This window comes from Podarcis raffonei, chromosome 17, assembly GCF_027172205.1.
Source record: "Podarcis raffonei isolate rPodRaf1 chromosome 17, rPodRaf1.pri, whole genome shotgun sequence".
Lineage (NCBI taxonomy): Eukaryota > Metazoa > Chordata > Lepidosauria > Squamata > Lacertidae > Podarcis > Podarcis raffonei.
The window spans coordinates 6,162,085-6,181,286 of record NC_070618.1 but is presented as its reverse complement, the minus strand read 5'-3'; the positions used below and the strand labels follow the sequence as shown (position 1 = coordinate 6,181,286).

General features: G+C 47.1%; 1 protein-coding gene across 2 annotated transcripts in view; it reads left to right on the top strand.

Moving 5' to 3' along the window:
* The first annotated feature begins 7,239 nt into the window (after nucleotides 1-7,239).
* The window catches only part of FBXO10 (F-box protein 10), a 32,435-nt gene continuing 20,472 nt past the window's right edge, over nucleotides 7,240-19,202 (top strand). The window contains exons 1-3 of one of the 2 annotated variants that reach the window (XM_053370534.1): nucleotides 7,240-7,591; nucleotides 12,309-12,899; nucleotides 15,352-16,209. In XM_053370534.1, coding sequence (XP_053226509.1) covers nucleotides 12,315-12,899; nucleotides 15,352-16,209 — 1,443 coding nt within the window. In that variant the 5' untranslated portion in view covers nucleotides 7,240-7,591; nucleotides 12,309-12,314. The remainder of the gene's footprint in view (nucleotides 7,592-12,308; nucleotides 12,900-15,351; nucleotides 16,210-19,202) is intronic. The other variant, XM_053370535.1, reaches the window with a different exon arrangement.

Sequence of the window (19,202 nt, the reverse complement as noted above, 5' to 3'; positions counted from 1 at the left end):
TCTCCTGAGGTGTACCAGGAAAAAACCATGCCAAGAACTCAGGCCAATGTAAGCTTCAATCGTGGGAGTGATCCCTACCCGCAAATCAATAGTCAGTAGTAACAAAAACTAATCCATTCAAAAGCATGTATTCTGACAAGGAGCACAAATTCAAATAGAGACTACAAACTCTAACAGAGACTACAAACTCAAACTCTTAAAGTCACCTCCCCCGAGGTGTGGCTGCTGTTGCATGCTGGCAGCTTCTAGGAGCCACAGATGAGAGGTGAATGTAGTGTGGGGACCAAAGGTGGACCAACTACCCCAGGAGGAGCATGACGTTTCCCCCACTACCCCTTCTGTAACACCCCATAAAAGTTAAAGGGACCCCTGACCATTAGGTCCAGTTGTGACTGACTCTGGGGTTGTAGTTCTCCTCTCGCTTTATTGGCCGAGGGAGCCGGTGTACAGCTTCTGGGTCATGTGGGCAGCATGACTAAGCCGCTTCTGGTGAACCAGAGCAGCGCACGGAAACGCCGTTTACCTTCCCGCCGGAGTGGTACCTATTTATCTACTTGCACTTTGACGTGCTTTCAAACTGCTAGGTAGGCAGGAGCTGGGACTGAGCAACGGGAGCTCACTCTGTCGCAGGGATTCGAACCGCCAACCTTCTGATCGGCAAGTCCTAGGCTCTGTGGTTTAACCCGCAGCGCCACCCGTGTCCCGTAACACCCCGTACACCCCTTTTAAAACTTACAGAAGTTAAAATACTGTAACAGATTAAAAGTTACCTTGACTTTACTAAGCATCTGGCTGCATAGGCTTGTCTTAAACAGGAATGTTTTGAGCAGGTGCCGAAAAGATTGCAGCAAGAGTGCTTGCTTGATCTCAATGGGCAGAGTGCAGGTGTTGCAACACTGAACGATCAAGTTCTTACAAATGGGGAATGGGTATTTATGTCACCTGTAGTGGTGCCAATTCTGAGCTGGCACATGTGAGGTAAGGAGGTCTCGTAGGTAAACTGGTCCCAAGTTGTTAAGGGCTTCATATGCTAATGGTAACACATTGAATTTGCCCCAGTAGCAAACTAACAACCGGTGCAGAGTGAGTGCAGCTGTTATATGCTGACAAGGTCTCACTGCTGTCAGCAATCGTGCTGCAGCATTATGCAGCAACTTTGTGAGGTTTCTCTCTCTCTCTCTGTGTGTGTGTGTGTGTGTGTGTGTGTCTGTCTCTCTCTCTCTCTCTCTCTCTCTCTCTCACACACACACACACACAAATAAGATCTTATTGTCTACAGGGAGTCCCCACATAGCAGTGGGCAGTCCCTGTTTACACAGTGGTGATAATGTGAAATGCATCAAACAAAATTATGGTGGGGCACAAATATTTATCCATCTGTCACCTTTTCTGACAAAAAAGGCCCAATTTTAAAAAACAAAACCAGTTGAATTACTGCATTGGTAAAGTATTTCACTTCCGTAAAGTCCGTGTTGGCAACTCAGTTTACTCCCTACTGAGGAGAGTGAAGAGTTAAGAAGTGAAATATTTTATTACTTAATGTTCTAGGATAAGCATGAACTTTAGCTTCTGCTGAACCTTGTGTGTTATCTAAAATTAATCTTCAGCATTGCTAACGCAAGCATTATAATGCTTTTCTTTAATTCTCTTCTTTAGATCAAGGGGCACAGGGTCCAATCCTGCAAGTTCTGACTAAGAAGAAGAAGGATAGTATTTCCAAGAGCAGAGTCTCCATTGTTGTTTCTCTTTCCTGCTTGTCTTTACAACCAGAGACTGTTTAAACAAGGCGCAGTTCCAAATCTAAATTAGTCCGCTGACTTCAGGAAGACTGAAACGAACCAGCAAATAAGTTTAAGCACCAGATATTTTTCCCCAAAACAATCTTTCCTTCCTTATAAAGCATTTCTGGAGCAGTCAAACTGAAGACGAAAAAGTGTAATGCAAAGAATAATTCCCAAAGCCTCACAGACTACTCAAATGACCTTGTTCTGCCTGTTTCTTTGTTTTTTGTCTGTGGCTTCTAAAATATTTTTCCCAAGGTCTTCATATGCATTTATTTATTATATTCAGTGCTTTTTTTCTGGCGGTACGCAGGGGCATGCATACCCCTACACATTTTGTGAATCTTTGTCATTTTGACCATTTACTGTATTTATTTCCCCCAATTTGAACTATAAAATGGTGATTTTCTTGAATCAAAATGAGGGTACCCCTAAACATTTTTAAAAGAAAAAAAGCACTGATTATATTTATGTTATTTATACAGTGGTACCTCAGGTTAAGAAGGTACGTGGGTGGCGCTGTGGGTAAAACCTCAGCGCCTAGGACTTGCCAATCAGAAGGTCGGCGGTTCGAATCCCCATGACGGGGTGAGCTCCCGTCGTTCGGTCCCAGCGCCTGCCAACCTAGCAGTTCGAAAGCACCTCCAGGTGCAAGTAGATAAATAGGTACCGCTCTGGCGGGAAGGTAAACGGTGTTCCGCGTGCTGCGCTAGGGCTGGCTCGCCAGAGCAGCTTCGTCACGCTGGCCACGTGACCCGGAAGTGTCTCCGGACAGCGCTGGCTCCCGGCCTATAGAGTGAGATGAGCGCACAACCCTAGAGTCCGGCAAGACTTGCCCATATGGGCAGGGGTACCTTTACCTTTACCTTTACCTCAGGTTAAGTACTCAATTCGTTCCGGAGGTCCGTTCTTAACCTGAAACTGTTCTTAACCTGAAGCACCACTTTAGCTAATGGGGCCTCCTGCTGCTGCCGCGCCGGTGGAGCATGATTTCTGTTCTTATCCTGAAGCAAAGTTCTTAACCTGAAGCACTATTTCTGGGTTAGTGGAATCTGTAACCTGAAGCGTATGTAACCCGAGGTACTACTGTACTCTGCCTCGCCACAATTATAACAAATTGAAACTTGTTCAAAGCAATGGCAACGAACACACTGGAAATGACTGTAACAAACATAAAAAGGAAGGTTAACCAGTTTGGGTTTTTTTTTACTCTGCTGCTATTTGTTGATGGTGACTGCAAGTGTTATTCCCCACCCCCATGCTTTAACTTGTTAAACTGGAAAAACGAGAATGTACTTCCACTCGCAAAAGGCAGTAAGTACAAACTGCAAGTACAAAGTCCTGCCCAAAAGACAGTTAATTTAGTTCTATCAGGCAGAAGTGGGATCTACAAAAAAAATAAAAAATAAAAAATGACACTGTAGAATGCTACTGTTGCAGGTTCAAGCCCCTCAATTCCATTTTCCCTTCTTCCTCTGTACAGCAGCAGTCAGCTGAGCAAACTCAGTCCTCATTGGGCTGTTTCCCCACTTAGGGATTTTCTTCTAATGAGTCCCCCTAACCATTTTAAAATAAAAAAAGCACTGTGTATCTCTCAGCCTTTCCACCTCTACTTTCTGCTGAAAAACGCACTTATTGTTCATTGAGACCATTTTAAATGAACAATAAATGTAGTCTTGACTATAAAAGCAACAAACAAAAGACCAGATATTCCAGCGAAGCAGTAGGGCCAAATGCCTCCTGAAACAAAACCGTATTTACTGCTCACCTAAAGGAAATTAAGGAATGAAGCCAGGTGGACATAGGTACCATGAGAGGGAGGGCACTTAAACATATTGGGGCCAAAACTGAAAAGGCTGTGCTCTTTGTAAAGGTAAAGGTAAAGGGACCCCTGACCATTAGTTGTGGCTGACTCTGGGGTTGCGGCGCTCATCTCGTTTTACTGGCTGAGGGAGCCGGCGTACAGCTTCCGGGTCATGTGGCCAGCATGACTAAGCCGCTTCTGGTGAACCAGAGCAGCGCACGGAAACGCCGTTTACCTTCCCGCCAGAGTGGTACCTATTTATCTACTTGCACTTTGATGTGCTTTCAAACTGCTAGGTTGGCAGGAGCAGGGACCAAGCAACAGGAGCTCACCCCGCCGTGGGGATTCGAACCGCCGACCTCCTGATCAGCAAGTCCTAGGCCAACGCCACCCGCATCCCTTGTGCTCTTTGTACTTGTTGCCATTTCCATTGGCAGAGGAATATCCTTGCAATGAATGCATGCCCACATTTTCTTGCAGCTCTGTATTGCATGAGAAGATCGGTCGTTTTGAAAAACTGTATTTCCGCTCAGTTATACACCACTGCTAGTATACTTAAGTAACCCCCGGTAAACTTCTGTGGACTCCTATAATCATGCGGAACACAGTTTGAAAACTACTGCTTTAGAATTGCATCATCATGGCAAACTTTATTTTTATTTTTTATTTTAATATTTTTTATCTGATTTTACAAGTACAGAGCTACAATAATACAAAATACATATCCATATCTGGTGATTTCTCTAAATCTCCAGACTTCCCACATTCCCCTTCATTGTGTCTTATTATAAACCTTTAAAACTGCATATTACAGTCATACCTCGGGTTGAATGTGCTTCAGGTTGAGCGCTTTCGGGTTGTGCTCCGTGGCAACCCGAAAGTAACGGAGGGTGTTACTTCTGGGTTTCGCCGCTCGCGCATGCACAGAAGTGGCAAAACGCAACCCGCACACGCGTAGACGCGCCGTCGTGTCTTACGTTCCATTCAGGATGCGAACGGGGCTCCGGAACGGATCCTGTTTGCATCCCGAGGTATACCACTATATTTCAGCATCCAAATTTCATGTTTCTCCTTTTTATCCACAATATCTTCTGCATTACAAGTGTTATTGCAATCTGCTTACAGTGGCCTCTCAAGTAAATTATAAATTTTCCCCCATTCTTTAAGTTTTGGTCTTCTTGGTTCCTGAGCTTTTTGGTCAGTTTTGCCATAGCTTATTTTGCCATTCTTCTCTTGGCAAACTTTACTACCACAATTCTATCAGCAACTTACATAGGGATTATAATATCTTGGATAGAGCTACCTTGATTCCCAGTTTTGCAGGTATTAATCCCTTCCTACATCTCACGTAATCAATGCTGATCAATCAAGGCAATGAGGTTCTGCTGCCATCTGATGGCTAAGCCTCTACATTTCACAATTTGTGCTGGTGGCCACATTTCATAGGAGCATCGGAAGCTGCCCTGAACTGACCCTCATCAGTGCAGGTAAGAAAAAAAATTAATTTTACTTTTTATCATCTACAATACTGTCTTATTTATTTAATAGTACAGTACATTATTAGGGACGCGGGTGGTGCTGTGGGTTAAACCACAGAGCATAGGACTTGCCGATCAGAAGGTCAGCGGTTTGAATCCCTGCGATGACGGGGTGAGCTCCCATTGCTCAGTCCCTGCTCCTGCCAACCTAGCAGTTCGAAAGCACGTCAAAGTGCAAGTAGAAAAATAGGTACCACTCTGGTGGGAAGGTAAACAGCGTTTCCGTGCACTGCTCTGGTTCACCAGAAGCGGCTTAGTCCTGCTGGCCACATGACCCGAATTCTGTACGCCGGCTTCCTCGCCCAATAAAGCAAGATGAGCGCCGCAACCCCAGAGTTGGCCACGACTGGACCTAATGGTCAGGGGTCCCTTTACCTTTACCTTACAGTACATTATTGCTTTCATTTTATGGATTAATGGTCTTGTTAGATAGTAAAATTTGTGTTAAATTGCTGTTTCCGGGGTTGTTTTTAAAAGTCTGGAAGGATTAATCCATTTTGCATTACTTTCTATGGGAAAACGTGCCTTGGTTCTGGAACGCTTTGGTTTTGGAATGGACTTCCGGAACAGATTAAGTTTGAGAACCAAGGTACCACTGTATTACAAATACATACATTGATATTAGTCTGAGAGACATAAATTACACTACCAGCTTCACAGTATGTTCTCTTATCTGCTAGATATTAAGCGAGATGAGCACCACACTCCATAGTCGCCTTTGACTGGACTTAACTGTCCAGGGGTCCTTTACCTATTTTTTTTAACCTATTGTACACAACACTTCTCAAAACCTAGATTAACTAGGTCTTTACAGCACAGACTTCTCCACCCAAGTCTGTCCAATTCAACAAGCTCCATCATCAAATTGGTCATCAGAATGTATTTGTATCTAGATAGATAGATGTTGTTGTTTAGTCCTTTAGTTGTGTCCGACTCTTCGTGACCCCATCAACCAGAGCATGCCAGGCACTCCTGTCTTCCACTGCCTCCCGCAGTTTGGTCAAACTCATGCTGGTAGCTTCGAGAACACTGTCCAACCATCTCGTCCTCTGTCGTCCCCTTCTCCTTGTGCCCTCCATCTTTCCCAACATCAGGGTCTTTTCCAGGGAGTCTTCTCTTCTCATGAGGTGGTCAAAGTATTGGAGCTTCAGCTTCAGGATCTGTCCTTCCAGTGAGCACTCAGGGCTGATTTCCTTCAGAATGGAGAGGTTTGATCTTCTTGCAGTCCATGGGACTCTCAAGAGTCTCCTCCAGCACCAGAATTCAAAAGCATAAATTCTTTGGCGATCAGCCTTCTTTATGGTCCAGCTCTCACTTCCATACATCACTACTGGGAAAACCATAGCTTTAACTATATGGACATTTGTTGGCAAGGTGATGTCTCTGCTTTTTAAGATGCTGTCTTTGTCATTGCTTTTCTCCCAAGGAGCAGGCGTCATTTAATTTCGTGGCTGCTGTCACCATCTGCAGTGATCATGGAGCCCAAGAAAGTAAAATCTCTCACTGCCTCCATTTCTTCCCCTTCTATTTGCCAGGAAGTGACGGGACCAGCCCCGACGTGCTGCTTAGCATCCCCTCCAACCAGTGCAGCATCTTAATGTAGTGATTTCCCCCTCTGCATCCCTTTCATAACTCTATTTTCATAAATCATTTGTCCATCCATAGTTCAAATTTTTACTACAAGTTTTTTGTCAATCCTACCAATGTATGTAACACTTTACAATAGCTTTTCAACTAAATTATAAACTTTCCCCATTCTTTATTAAAGAGGTCCTCTTCCTGGTTTCTAATTCTGCCTGTAAGCTTTGCCATCTCGTCGTTCATCAGTTTTGTCTGCCCCTCTTCTTTGGTGGGAGTTGCAGACCCTTAGGATCATCTAGTCCAACCCCCTGCAAAACAAAGGCAGTCGCAGCCAAAGCAGCATGGCTCTATCAGTGTGGGATTTCTGTATAAACTAAACCAAAATCCCTTATTTTGGCTGCTGATCCCTTATTCTCGAGGCTGCTGGTCCCTTATTTTCAAATCTGTAAGTCGACAGCTATGCCTGCCCTATCATGGAAGTGAGTTTCCCGGAGACTGCCCTGTGCACACGTGACGAGCCTGAGCCCCCGAGGCTCCTTAGAAACAACATCGCCAAAGATACACGCGTGTGCGTGAACGTGGCTGGGCTGCAAAGACACTGGCGACCCGCTTCCTCCAAACCAGGCTCCCCCCTCTCCTCCCGCCTTTGCTGCAGCCGATCTCTCTCCTCCAGGACCCCGGCGACCATGTGATCGCCACGATAGAGATCCCGAGGAAATGCTCTCTTCGTGCGCCTCCCTTCCTTGGGAAGATCTCTATGATCGGCGCGGCCGTGCGCGCCGGAGCCGGGGGAGTGGCTCCGATCCCGGGGTGTTTCCCGCAGCCTCCGGGCTCGGCTCGCTGGCGGAGAGGCGCTTTCTTGCAAGAGACCGGGATGCCGTCATAAGGTAACGAAACAAAAGAGCAAAACCAGATCGGGAAACTCATGTTTGGTGGTGTGTTTTTGTGTGTGCACTTTCTTAGCTCTGCTAGCAAGCGGGGCCGGGGGGGGGGCGCCTTGCACGGTGCAACCCGCTTCGCTTTTGCAGATCTTCAGGCTCGGCTCCATGCATGGTTTTCCCCCGGGATGTGTTTTTCTGCATGCATAGTTTTTCTTGGTGTGCGTTTTTCTGCATGCATAGTTCTTCTCGGGGCGTGTTTTTCTGCATGCATAGTTGTTTTTTTCTCGGGATGTGTTTTTCCTGCCTGTGCACACACTTCTTCTCTTGGAGCAAGTCCCCTCGGGACAGCAAACATGGAGCGGGTTGCACAACGCGCTCACAAAATGCGATCTGTGGCCGTTGTCCGGATGTGCTTCTGATTTCTGGGTGGTTTTTGGTGATATTTTTGGAGGGGAGGAAGGCGGGGTTTCCCCCCTCCACACAATGGCTTTAGACTTGTTGGCTTCGCTCTTTGTGCTCTGAGCATCAATCCCTATGTTTGAAAACCCGGTGGGCTCCCCACTTTGGGGGGGGGCATTAGCAATGCACAACGCTTTCAAGTGGTAGATCTGTGCATAGGATGTGCTTTGCAAGACGCACATAGGATGCATTTGATTAGTATTTTTTATTATTATTAATAGCCCAGGAGATAATAGAAATGCAATTTGCAAGCAGATCCTAGGAACCTAGGTGAAATATACTCAGAGTCGAGTGTCAATTTCATGCTCTTTATTCAGCTCATAGTAGCAATGAATGAAACTTTCCTCAAAACGTCTAGCTATATATACATTATTTACACAGTGGGCCCCGCGTGATTGGCTAATTCCGGGGTGCTCCTGTAGGCCAATCAGGTTGCGGATCCACCACCTCCAGAAGCCTGATTGGCTGTTCCTGCAGGCGAATCCGGTTGCTGATTCACTTCCACCTGGAGCTGGATTGGGTGGCTCTTGCGGACCAATCAGACTGCTGCACTCTGGATCCTATTGTTCTAGGATTCAGCTCAGTACATAACACTAGGAAAATGCTTTATAGTAAACCAAACCAGTGGTCTATCTAACTACAGCGTTGGCTACTGTCCCCAAGCCCTGCCTGGAGATGACAAGGACTGAACTTGGGACCTTTTGCTCTAGTACTGAGCTGCTACCCTTTGTTAAAATGTTACCGGGGTTTACCTGCTTTGGAAGAGTCTGGGTGATTCTTTCATTTCTTTGGGGACTGCAGGTAGGCACCTCAGACTTAACAGTTCCCCTACAACAGGTAGATTGTGATCTACCAGTAAATCACTGGATGTCTCAGCAACTTTGCCTTGCCTAAAAAAAGAAAAAAAGCTCAACAACTTTGCCTGTCAATAACAATGGGTAGATCACAGCTAGTATTTTTATAATGTGAGTACCGTATTTTTTGCTCTATAAGACGCACCAGACCACAAGACGCACCTAGTTTTTGGAGGAGGAAAACAAGAAAAGAAATATTCTGAATCTCAGAAGCCAGAACAGCAAGAGGGATCACTGCGCAGCTAAAGCAGCGATCCTTCTTGCTGTTCTGGCTTCTGGGATAGCTGTGCAGCCTGCATTCGCTCCATAAGACGCACACACATTTCCCCTTACTTTTTAGGAGGGAAAAGGTGAGTCTTATAGAGCAAAAAATACGGTAGATCACTGTCTCTTGGGAGTTGGACGTGCCTGCCCTACATTAAAGGAGCGAGCTAGAGAGAGACCCTGGTGTTAAGGAAGTTGATACAAGTTTTAGTTTGCATTGGTAAAACACTTGCTTTTAACCCTTAGGGGCTCATGCAACTGTGTGGCCTTTGCTTTCCTCGTAGGCTTAATTATACTTGTTATACTTGCAGTTTAGGATAATGAAAGGGTGGGTTTCATTTTTGCACACAGTGTGTATCCAGCATTCGAAATTTGCCAGGCGCATTTTGCACCTGCCTGTCGGCCACACGCAACCAAGTGAAAATGCTCTGGCATCAGGATGGTGTCTGACGTCTCCACCATCTGGAGCTGCATGGCTTCAAGATGCTTGGGTTTTTTTCTTTTTTAAGCGGCTACATACAAATTCAATAAAACAGAGAATACAGCACAGAGCAGTATGTAGTGTCGCAATAGCATTTCCAAAGCAGCTCCAAAAACCAGCCACAGTGTGTTGATTAAAAAACCGGAGGAAACAAAATAGTTTTTCAACTACCTGCCTATATTATACGAAGCAGGTGCCAAATGTCATTTTACATGGATCCTTGAATCTTGACTCTTTTCACACGCTAGCAACGCACCCTGCAGAATTCTAACCATTACAGTGGTACCTCTAGTTACAAACGCCTCAGGTTACAAATGCTTCGGGTTACAAACTCCGCTAACCCGGCGTAGTTGCTCTGGGTTGCGAACTTTGCTCCAGGATGAGAACGGAAATCGCGTGGCAGCAGCGGGAGGCCCCATTAGCGAAAGCGCGCCTCAGATTAAGAACGGTTTCGGGTTAAGAATGGACCTCCGTAACAAATTAAGTTCGTAACCCGAGGTACCACTGTATATTTTGTCTGCACAATCAGAAAGAATTTCAAGGAACCAAAAAGTCGTATTGAAAAATGCACCTTTGAGCTGGTCTGGCCCCAAAATGGCAACTGGACATTCTGTTTTGGCGACTGCAATTCTGATTTAAGGACCCATTTGGCGCCTAGTTTATATATCTGAGTTTCTAGCACTAATACAGTGGTACCTCAGGTTACATATGCTTCAGGTAACATACTCTGCTAACCCAGAAATAGTGCTTCAGGTTAAGAACTTTGCTTCAGGATGAGAACAGAAATCGTGCTCTGGTGGCGCGGCGGCAGCAGGAGGCCCCATTAGCTAAAGTGGTGCTTCAGGTTAAGAACAGTTTCAGGTTAAGTACGGACCTCCGGAACGAATTAAGTACTTAACCCGAGGTACCACTGTATCTTGAGGGTGAAGTGGAACTTATACCTTGCCTTAATGGCATTGTATGTGGATCCAGGGAGCTATTGAGCCATGGGGTGTGTTTGAAATACGGATACCCCACAAGCCGCCACTTTGATTAAAGTGGGACTAATAGCTGCTTTCAGGAGATGGGGGTGACTTCAGTCTAAAAAGCAACAGTGGGGGGAGTTAACGCCTCCTTTCCCAGCACCGCCTGCTCCGAGCCAATTTAGCTGCTTTGAGCTTTTTATTTTTTATTTAAAGACATTGAGATGTTCAACAATAAGATCTCCTGCGTCATGCGCAGTTTGGCTCTGAATGTGCATGTCAGTGGTGGCCTTGAGGAACTGCTTTTAGCAGAGCTGAGAAACTACAGTATAGCAATTTACCTCCAGATTTAAAAAAATAACAATTTCCCTCCAGTGAAGCTAGTGATTCATGTTCTTTTATTAAGGGACATTCTGAGCCCCCAAAGAGCGGCAAAAACAAGAAGGGGGAAAAAAGGATTCCACTTTAGAGGGTCGGGGTGAGAGTTCTCCCCTGAAAAAATGCAAATGAAGGCTAATGGTTAAAGAGATCAGGTGGTGATCGGAAAAGAAAGTACTTGGTAAAATTCATTTGGCAGTAATGGAAGAGAAGGGCCACGGGTGGCGCTGTGGGTTAAACCACAGAGCCTAGGACTTGCCGATCAGAAGGTTGGCGGTTCAAATCCCCGTGATGGGGTGAGCTCCCGTTGCTCTGTCCCTGCTCCTGCCAACCTAGCAGTTCAAAAGCATGTCAAAGTGCAAGTAGATAAATAGGTACCACTCCAGCGGGAAGGTAAATGGCGTTTCCGTGTGCTGCTCTGGTTCGCCAGAAGCGGCTTAGTCATGCTGGCCACATGACCCGGAAGCTGTACGCCGGCTCCCTCGGCCAGTAAAGCGAGATGAGCGCCACAACCCCAGAGTCGGTCACGACTGGACCTAATGGTCAGGGGTCCCTTTACCTTTACCTTAATGGAAGAGAACGTACACAACAAACTGTCAATAGTGTTAGAAACTTGGATAGATAATCTAGGCTCTGAATGGCACTTTAAATCGAGGTTACAGTCACCAAAATGGAATATCTAGTTGCCATTTTTGGGCAAGACGGCTCAAATCACAGGCTGACTGTGATTGATTATCAGTTCAACATTTGGCTAGTTCAAATGACAACCTTGAGCTGGGTTAAGAACAGGCACCCCCAAACTCGGCCCTCCAGCTGTTTTGGGACTACAACTCCCATCATTCCTAGCTAACAGGACCAGTGGTCAGGGATGATGGGAATTGAAGTCCCAAAACATCTGGAGGGCCAGGTTTGGGGATGCCTGGTTAAAAACATTGAGAACTGAAAGAATAAAAGTCTCTTTATCCAGGGACAGCCCACAAAACCAACATAAACAACAAAGACAAAATCACAGGAACCAATTAATATATTATCAGAACAAGCAAACTGACAAAACCCCCATCAAGGTGCTGTATAATAACAAAAAGTTATATTTTTATCTGCACAGTCAGAATAAATTTCTGGAACCAAAATGCTTTTTCCTGTGCAGCCTGAGCCTGTTAATCTTGCCAGTTCCACCTACTCCATCATTTTCAAAAGCCATTTACAGTTCTTTGATTCTCTGGTCCCCATCCCTCATACCACCTTTGAAAGGAAGGGGAGGAGAGAGGTGAGCATCTCCTCTTAAGTCTAGAGATTAATGAGTCTTTGTGCCTTGCCGTTCACAGGTGACGATGGAAATCAGTGGCTTGCCACTGGAGTTGTGGCGCCTGATCTTGTCCTACTTGCGCCTTCCGGACCTTGGCCGCTGCAGCTTGGTGTGCAGAGCGTGGTACGAGCTCATCCTCAGCCTGGACAACACGCGGTGGAGGCAGCTTTGCCTGGGCTGCATCGAGTGCCGGCACCCAAACTGGCCCAACCAGCCCGACGTGGAGCCCTGGTCGTGGAGAGAAGCCTTCAAGCAGCATTACCTCGCTTCGAAAACCTGGACCAAGAACAGCCAGGACCTCGAATCCTCCAACTGCTTCTACCTATTCAGAAGGAAGAAGGACCGGCGCGTCCTTTGCGTGGGTCCCGGCTGCGAGTTCGAAAACCTCCGGAGCGCCTTGGTTTCGGCGTGTCCTTATGACCGGATCGTCCTGTTGCCCGGAGTGTACGAAGAGCAGGGCGAAGTCTTCCTTAAGGTCCCTGTGGAAATTATGGGGAGGGGCAAACTCGGAGACGTGGCTCTCCTGGTCAGCTTTGACCAGCACTGTCCAACCGCGAGGTTATGCAATTTGGTCTTCATGCCAGCCTGGTTCACGCCCATCATATATAAGGTGAGTGTGAATGGGTCGGAGGACTGTAAGGCTCTCCAGATATCGTTGGACTACAACGCCCATCACCCTGATGACTGGGGCTGATGGGACTTGGAGTCCAACATCTGGAGCTACCACCACCTTGTCTACCACTTACCGTATTTTTCGCTCTGTAGGACGCACTTTTCCCCCTCCAAAAATTAAGGGGAAACGTTTGTGCATCCTGTGGAGCGAATGCAGGCTCCTTGGCTTCAGTGAAAGCAACGCGAAGCCTCCAAAGCGCTGAGGGAGCACTCCCTCTGCGCTCCGGAGGCTACGCGTTGCTTTCACTGAAGCCTGGAGAGCGAGAGGGGTCGGTGCGCACCGGGATAGCTGCCTGAAGCCTTTGGAGCACAGCAGGAACTCCCGCTGTGCTCCAAAGGCTTTGGGTTCCCTTTGCTGAAGCCGGGAGAGCAAGACTCTCCTGGCTTCAGAGAGAGGGAGAGCTGCACATCACCCCTTCAGCCAAGCGGGAGGAGAAATGGAAGGGGCTCCATTTCTCCTGCCGCTTCACCGAAGGGGCGCTGAGCAGAGAGGGGGAGATTTTTTTTTTCTTGTTCTCCCCCTCTAAAACACGGTGCGTCCTATGGTCGGGTGCGTCCTATAGAGCGAAAAATACGGTACCTTTGTGCATCAAGCAGTGAACTCTGGGCACCAGTAAGAATAACAGAATGGGCAATGGATGGATCTGAACCAAGTAACGCAGTCCATTGAAGGTTCTCCTGCTCAGGTTGTAGCACATTGAACGAGAGCTTCACGAGAGCATGATGGTTTCTATTTCAGGCATGAAAATGTCGGATCGGTCCTGCAGCAGGGGTAGGTTGGGATCATGCCTCAGTCATAGGTTTCTGCTCCCCCCAGGACAGGTAGAAGACCAAGAGTCAACTGGGAGGTCCTGTGCTTGTGACTATTGCTTTTAAAAATGTGTTTTTATTTAAAGGTGTACAAAGGTACACACAGGTTCTCAGTTTTCAGATCATAGAGTCCTTTGTACAGAGACATTATTGTTGTAGGCAGTATGGCGTTGGGGGTGAGAGAAGTGGGGAGGAAAAAGAAGTATGTGGGGGAGACACTAAAGAGCCATTCTTGATTAATAAATGTATTTATTTGGTTTTTCAAATTAGAGTTTTACAGTCACATATCCAACATACAACATAAAAACAAGATTCCAAAGAATTTCACGGACTTCCCTCCTCCCCTTGCCAGGTCCTATTATTAATCATTTCCTCCTGTATCTTTTATAATAATCCCAAATCTTTTACATCTCCCATTATATCCAAAATTCACCATTAAACTACAAGTGTTATTCCAATCCTACTAACAATTTTGTTTACAATGGTTTTTAAGGTAAATTATAAATTTCCCCACGTTTTATTCTTTTACATATTGTACGAGCAGAAGTTTTGTTTTGGCATCACTTGAGTACGTATCTTTATTTTTTGCTGGCGGTGCAAGAGATCAGGAAGCCCAGGGCATGGCCAGTTGTAGCCGGGGGGGGGGGTTGCAGTGTGTTTTGTGTGTGTGTGTGTGTGTGTGTGTGTGTAATGGGAATGCAACTGTATCAAATTAGCCATATCGATTTGTGTGCTATTGGGGATCAGTCATTGTCTTGTTGGCCCACATATGTAATAAAGGGGAGCCACACCGGGGTGAAGGCATCTTCCTTCGTCTGTACCCATGCTCAGTTCCATTGGTTAGCTAACTTTCTAGTAGGGCAGTTTCCCATGCAGTCTCCCTTGGGTTCGTTTGGTGATCTTCTTGGTGTCTGTTGTGAAATTGTTTTGTGACTGTGAAACAGTAGTACAGTTCTTAATTCGTTCTGGAGGTCCGTACTTAACCTGAAACTGTTCTTAACCTGAAGCACCACTTTAGCTAATGGGGCCTCCTGCTGCTGACGTGCCGCCGGAGCACAATTTCTGTTCTCATCCTGAAGCAAAGTTCTTAACCTGAAGCACTATTTCTGGGTTAGCGGAGTCTGTAACCTGAAGCGTATGTAACCTGAGGTACCACTGTACAGTCATATCTCAGGTTACAGACACTTCAGGTTGCGTGTTTTTGGGATACGGACGCGCCGAAACCCAGAAATACCGGAATGGGTTACTTCCAGGTTTCGGGGCTCACAGATGCACAGAAGCACTAAATCGCGCTTTGCGCATGCACAGAAGTGCCGAATCGCAACCCACGCATGCGCAGATACGGCGCTGTGGGTTGCAAACGTGCCTCCCGCACGGATCACATTCGCAACCCCAGCGTCCACTGTAGTATTAATAATAATAATAATAATGATAATGATAATAGTAGTTCTATGCCACCTATCTGACTGGGTTGCCCCAGCCGCTTGGGCGCCTTCCAACAAAATATGAAAAACACAATAAAACATCGGCCATTAAAAACCTCCCTGAACATACATTGATCTGGTATTCTTTTTCTCTAGACAAATTCGGGCCACGTCCAGTTTGACAACTGCAACTTTGAGAACGGACAGCTTCAAATCCACGCCCCGGGCACTTGCCAAGTTAAATTCTGCACTTTCAACCAGTCCACCATCAATTTCCACAGTGTCGCCATCTGCCTCCTGGAAAACTGTGAGTTTGTGGGCAGTGAAAACGCCTCAGTGACTGTGGATGGCTGCCCCTCTGTGGACAGGAACTGGGCCTGTAAGCACTTGAGCACCTTGGCCAAATCCTGCTCCGCTTCGCTACAGACGCCGGAGCCACAGACACATTGCAGCGCATCAAAGCTGGAGAGCCGGGGGCCTCCGCTGACAAGCGTACGGACCTGTGAAATTGTGGTGGGTGGGGACCCTGGCAATGCCCTGCCTCCTTCGCACCCTCCAGCAATGCCGAAGAAAGGGTGCGAGAAAGGGAGCGATGTCGCTGGGCATTTCCAGGGGGCCAACAAGGAAGAGGCTGCGACAATGGAGACGGATTCTAGCGACAGCGAGCTGAGCATGAGCAGCGAGAACGAGGAGGACGACGAGTCGATGTGCCGGCTGCCTTACCAGGCCCACAGCCTGAGCCACATGCTGGCCAAAGTGATTGACGGCAGGCCGCAGGCCGACGGATTGGCGGCGCTTCCGAGCGACTACGAGCTGAAAACTCTGCAGCAGGAGCTTCAGAAAGACAAGGAGGCGCAGTCTCTTGCCAACGCCATGCAAGGATGCCTCGTTCGGAAGTGTCTCTTCAGGGATGGGAAAGGCGGCCTCTTTGTTTGCTCCCAGGGGCAAGCGAGAGTGGAAGGGAGCATCTTCCGGGACTTGACCTATGCCGTGCGATGCATACAAAACAGTAAGGTGCCGTACAAGACGAGGAGCAAAATCTTGCATGCCTGGGTTAAGTCGGCAGAAGTGTTCGGTCGGTTTGGGATTTCCTTTTGTAGGCAAACGTTTTATCACAACCTTGAGCTTCACGCCTCTTAATAGTTGGGGATGTCGGCCTCCTAATTTATGTCGCGATTTGGAAAAATTTATGCCTGCCATTCCTCCCTAAGGAGATGAGAGCGTTGTGTGCTGGAAACAGTAGAACACTGCAGAATATAAGAAAAATGGTAGAAAGCAGTAAAGCAGCAGCAGCTCAAATAAGCTAAGATTAAATAAAGGACCAAGGGACGCGGGTGGCGCTGTGGGTTAAACCACAGAGCCTAGGACTTGCCGTTCAGAAGGTCGGCGGTTCGAATCCCCGCGACGGGGTGAGCTCCCGTTGCTCAGTCCCAGCTCCTGCCAACCTAGCAGTTCGAAAGCACGTCAAAGTGCAAGTAGATAAATAGGTACCACTCCGGCGGGAAGGTAAACGGCGTTTCCGTGCACTGCTCTGGTTTGCCAGAAGCGGCTTAGTCATGCTATCCACATGACCCGGAAGCTGTACGCCGGCTCCCTCGGCCAGTAAAGCAAGATGAGCGCCGCAACCCCAGAGTCGATCACGACTGAACCTAATGGTCAGGGGTCCCTTTACCTTTACATTACTAGTTATAGAGAATGGCAAGTACCAGGATATTTGAAGGGTATTGACATGCCAAACCTACGACCATTGAAAAACTTCTCCCGCCTCTCCCCTGGTTTCAAGTCACCAGGCATCCATTGCCTGTATACTTGCAGGCATATCATCATATCCATAAGGTTTATTGCTTTCTTTACAACAAAGCAGTAGCAATGGAAAAACAGAAAACAGGGGTTTGTAGGAAAATTAATTTGTGATTTCCCCACACTTAGCTTTCAAAGCATACCTAAAGCTTGTCAGCCCTTTTTGCCAGCCCCCAAACTAGAAAGCTCATTTGAGCGCTTGGTTGTGGGGTGCATTTAGTTGTGGAGGCCTGGCCAAAAAGCTGATTTCACCCAGCCACCCTCCTTGGAAGTCAGAGATCAAAATACGGAGAGATTCTATTTTCAGTGTTCTTATGGTAAGGTAAATGTATGAATGGGTGTGTCCACTGCCCTGATTTGAAATTGATTGGTCTGTCAGTATGGCCTTCAGCATGCTGGAACTCAGGAGTGTGTGCCAACCTGGACCCACCCCCAGATGTTGGCAGTTCAAAACATCTGGAGGGCTCCAGGTTGCTGAAGGTGGGTCATTCCTCAGAGAAGGGGGCTCTGGGGAGAAAGGCAGAGCTGGGGGAGTCCTCCTTGGTTGCTGTTTCCACGCCGAAGAATTCAGAGGTCTAGCCAAGGTAGTTTTGAAAGGGCTTGGGAGATGTTACGTGAATTGTAATACGCAATTTATGGTGCCTGCAACCATTTATGACTAGGTCTTAAATCCTGCGCGTATCTCTTCAACAATCTGGTGAGTGTGGTGCTGCTCCTTGCCTAGCAACCTTTAAAAAGGAAGCCTTTTGTATAGGGAGCTGCTGAGATTTTAGGATCCTAATTATTCGGAGACAGTGGCCAGGATGTTGGCAGCTCCTGGGTAACGAAAAAAGAAACTGGGCCATGTTAATTGCTTATGCTGCACCCTTCATCCATGAATGCTTTGCTGCAGGGATGGCTGACTGACCTTTTTTTGGGACTGAGGGCCACATTTGACCTTTGCCAAGCATCTGAGGGCCACATGGGATGTGGCCACCCACACACTTGCACACACATTTTTCCATGCGCGCGCACACACACAGAGCACTCCTTCCTCGTTTAATTGTGATGGGGAGGGGGTTGTTAACCCATCCCCAATCTGATGACTGGTGAGGGGGGCATTTGCATCCTGTCAGGGTGCTGGGCTGGGAAGGCACCCAGCTTCCCCCTTCTTTCTGCAGCTTCCAAAACAGTAAAACTGTTTCCTTGGAATCCGTTGCCCCAGGGGAACAGCAGCTGGGGGTCTGCTGCTTTTTACAACAAAGGTGTTGAGTCGCACCTTGATGGCTGACAAATTTATGGTAGCATACGCTTTTGTGGACCACAGTCCTCTTCATCAAATGCATGAATTGTTATCCTCGGTTGCAGATACACCCGTGGGTTGTGTTTTCATCTTGGGGTGCGCGTGTCATAAGCAGTGAATTCAGAGGGAAACAAAATTCAGGAAATGTAGTGACGATTGCATCATTAATGCCAGTAATTCTCGAAACAGTAGCAGACGATGCAGTGATCCTGGCACCAGTCAGCCAAGTAATGCATGCAGCGTGGTGAAAACCTGTTGTCCTGATTCAGTCCAGAACTGATGGCATTGAATTTCTTGATGAATTCGGGGGTTCCATATCACAGTATCCCTTGGAAGATTGCTTCTTCATCTATTAAGAATAGCACTTCATGCATCTCAGCTAGTCAGAGTGTGGTGGTGCTAACGCCAAGGTTGCAGGTTCGATTCCTGTATGGGGAAGCTGCATATTCCTGCATCGGACTCCCTCAGTGTCCTTCCCAATTCTACAACACTATGATTCTGTCTGATGCCATGTGATGTACAGTTCTTAACCTGAAACCTGTTCTTAACCTGAAACAGTACTTAACCTGAAGCACCACATTAGCTAATGGGGCCTCCCACTGCTGCTGCGCCGCCGAAGCATGATTTCTGTTCTCATCCTGAAGCAAAGTTCTTAACCTGAAGCACTATTTCTGGGTTAGCGGAGTCTGTAACCTGAAGTGTATGTAACCTGAAGCGTATGTAACCTGAAGCGTCTGTAACCCGAGGTACCACTGTAGTCAACAGTACAGTGGTACCTCGGGTTACATACGCTTTAGGTTACAGACTCCGCTAACCCAGAAATATTACCTTGGGTTAAGAACCTTCTTCAGGATGAGAACAGAAATCGTGTTCTGGCTGCGCGGCAGCAGTGGGAGGCCCCATTAGCTAAAGTGGTGCTTCAGGT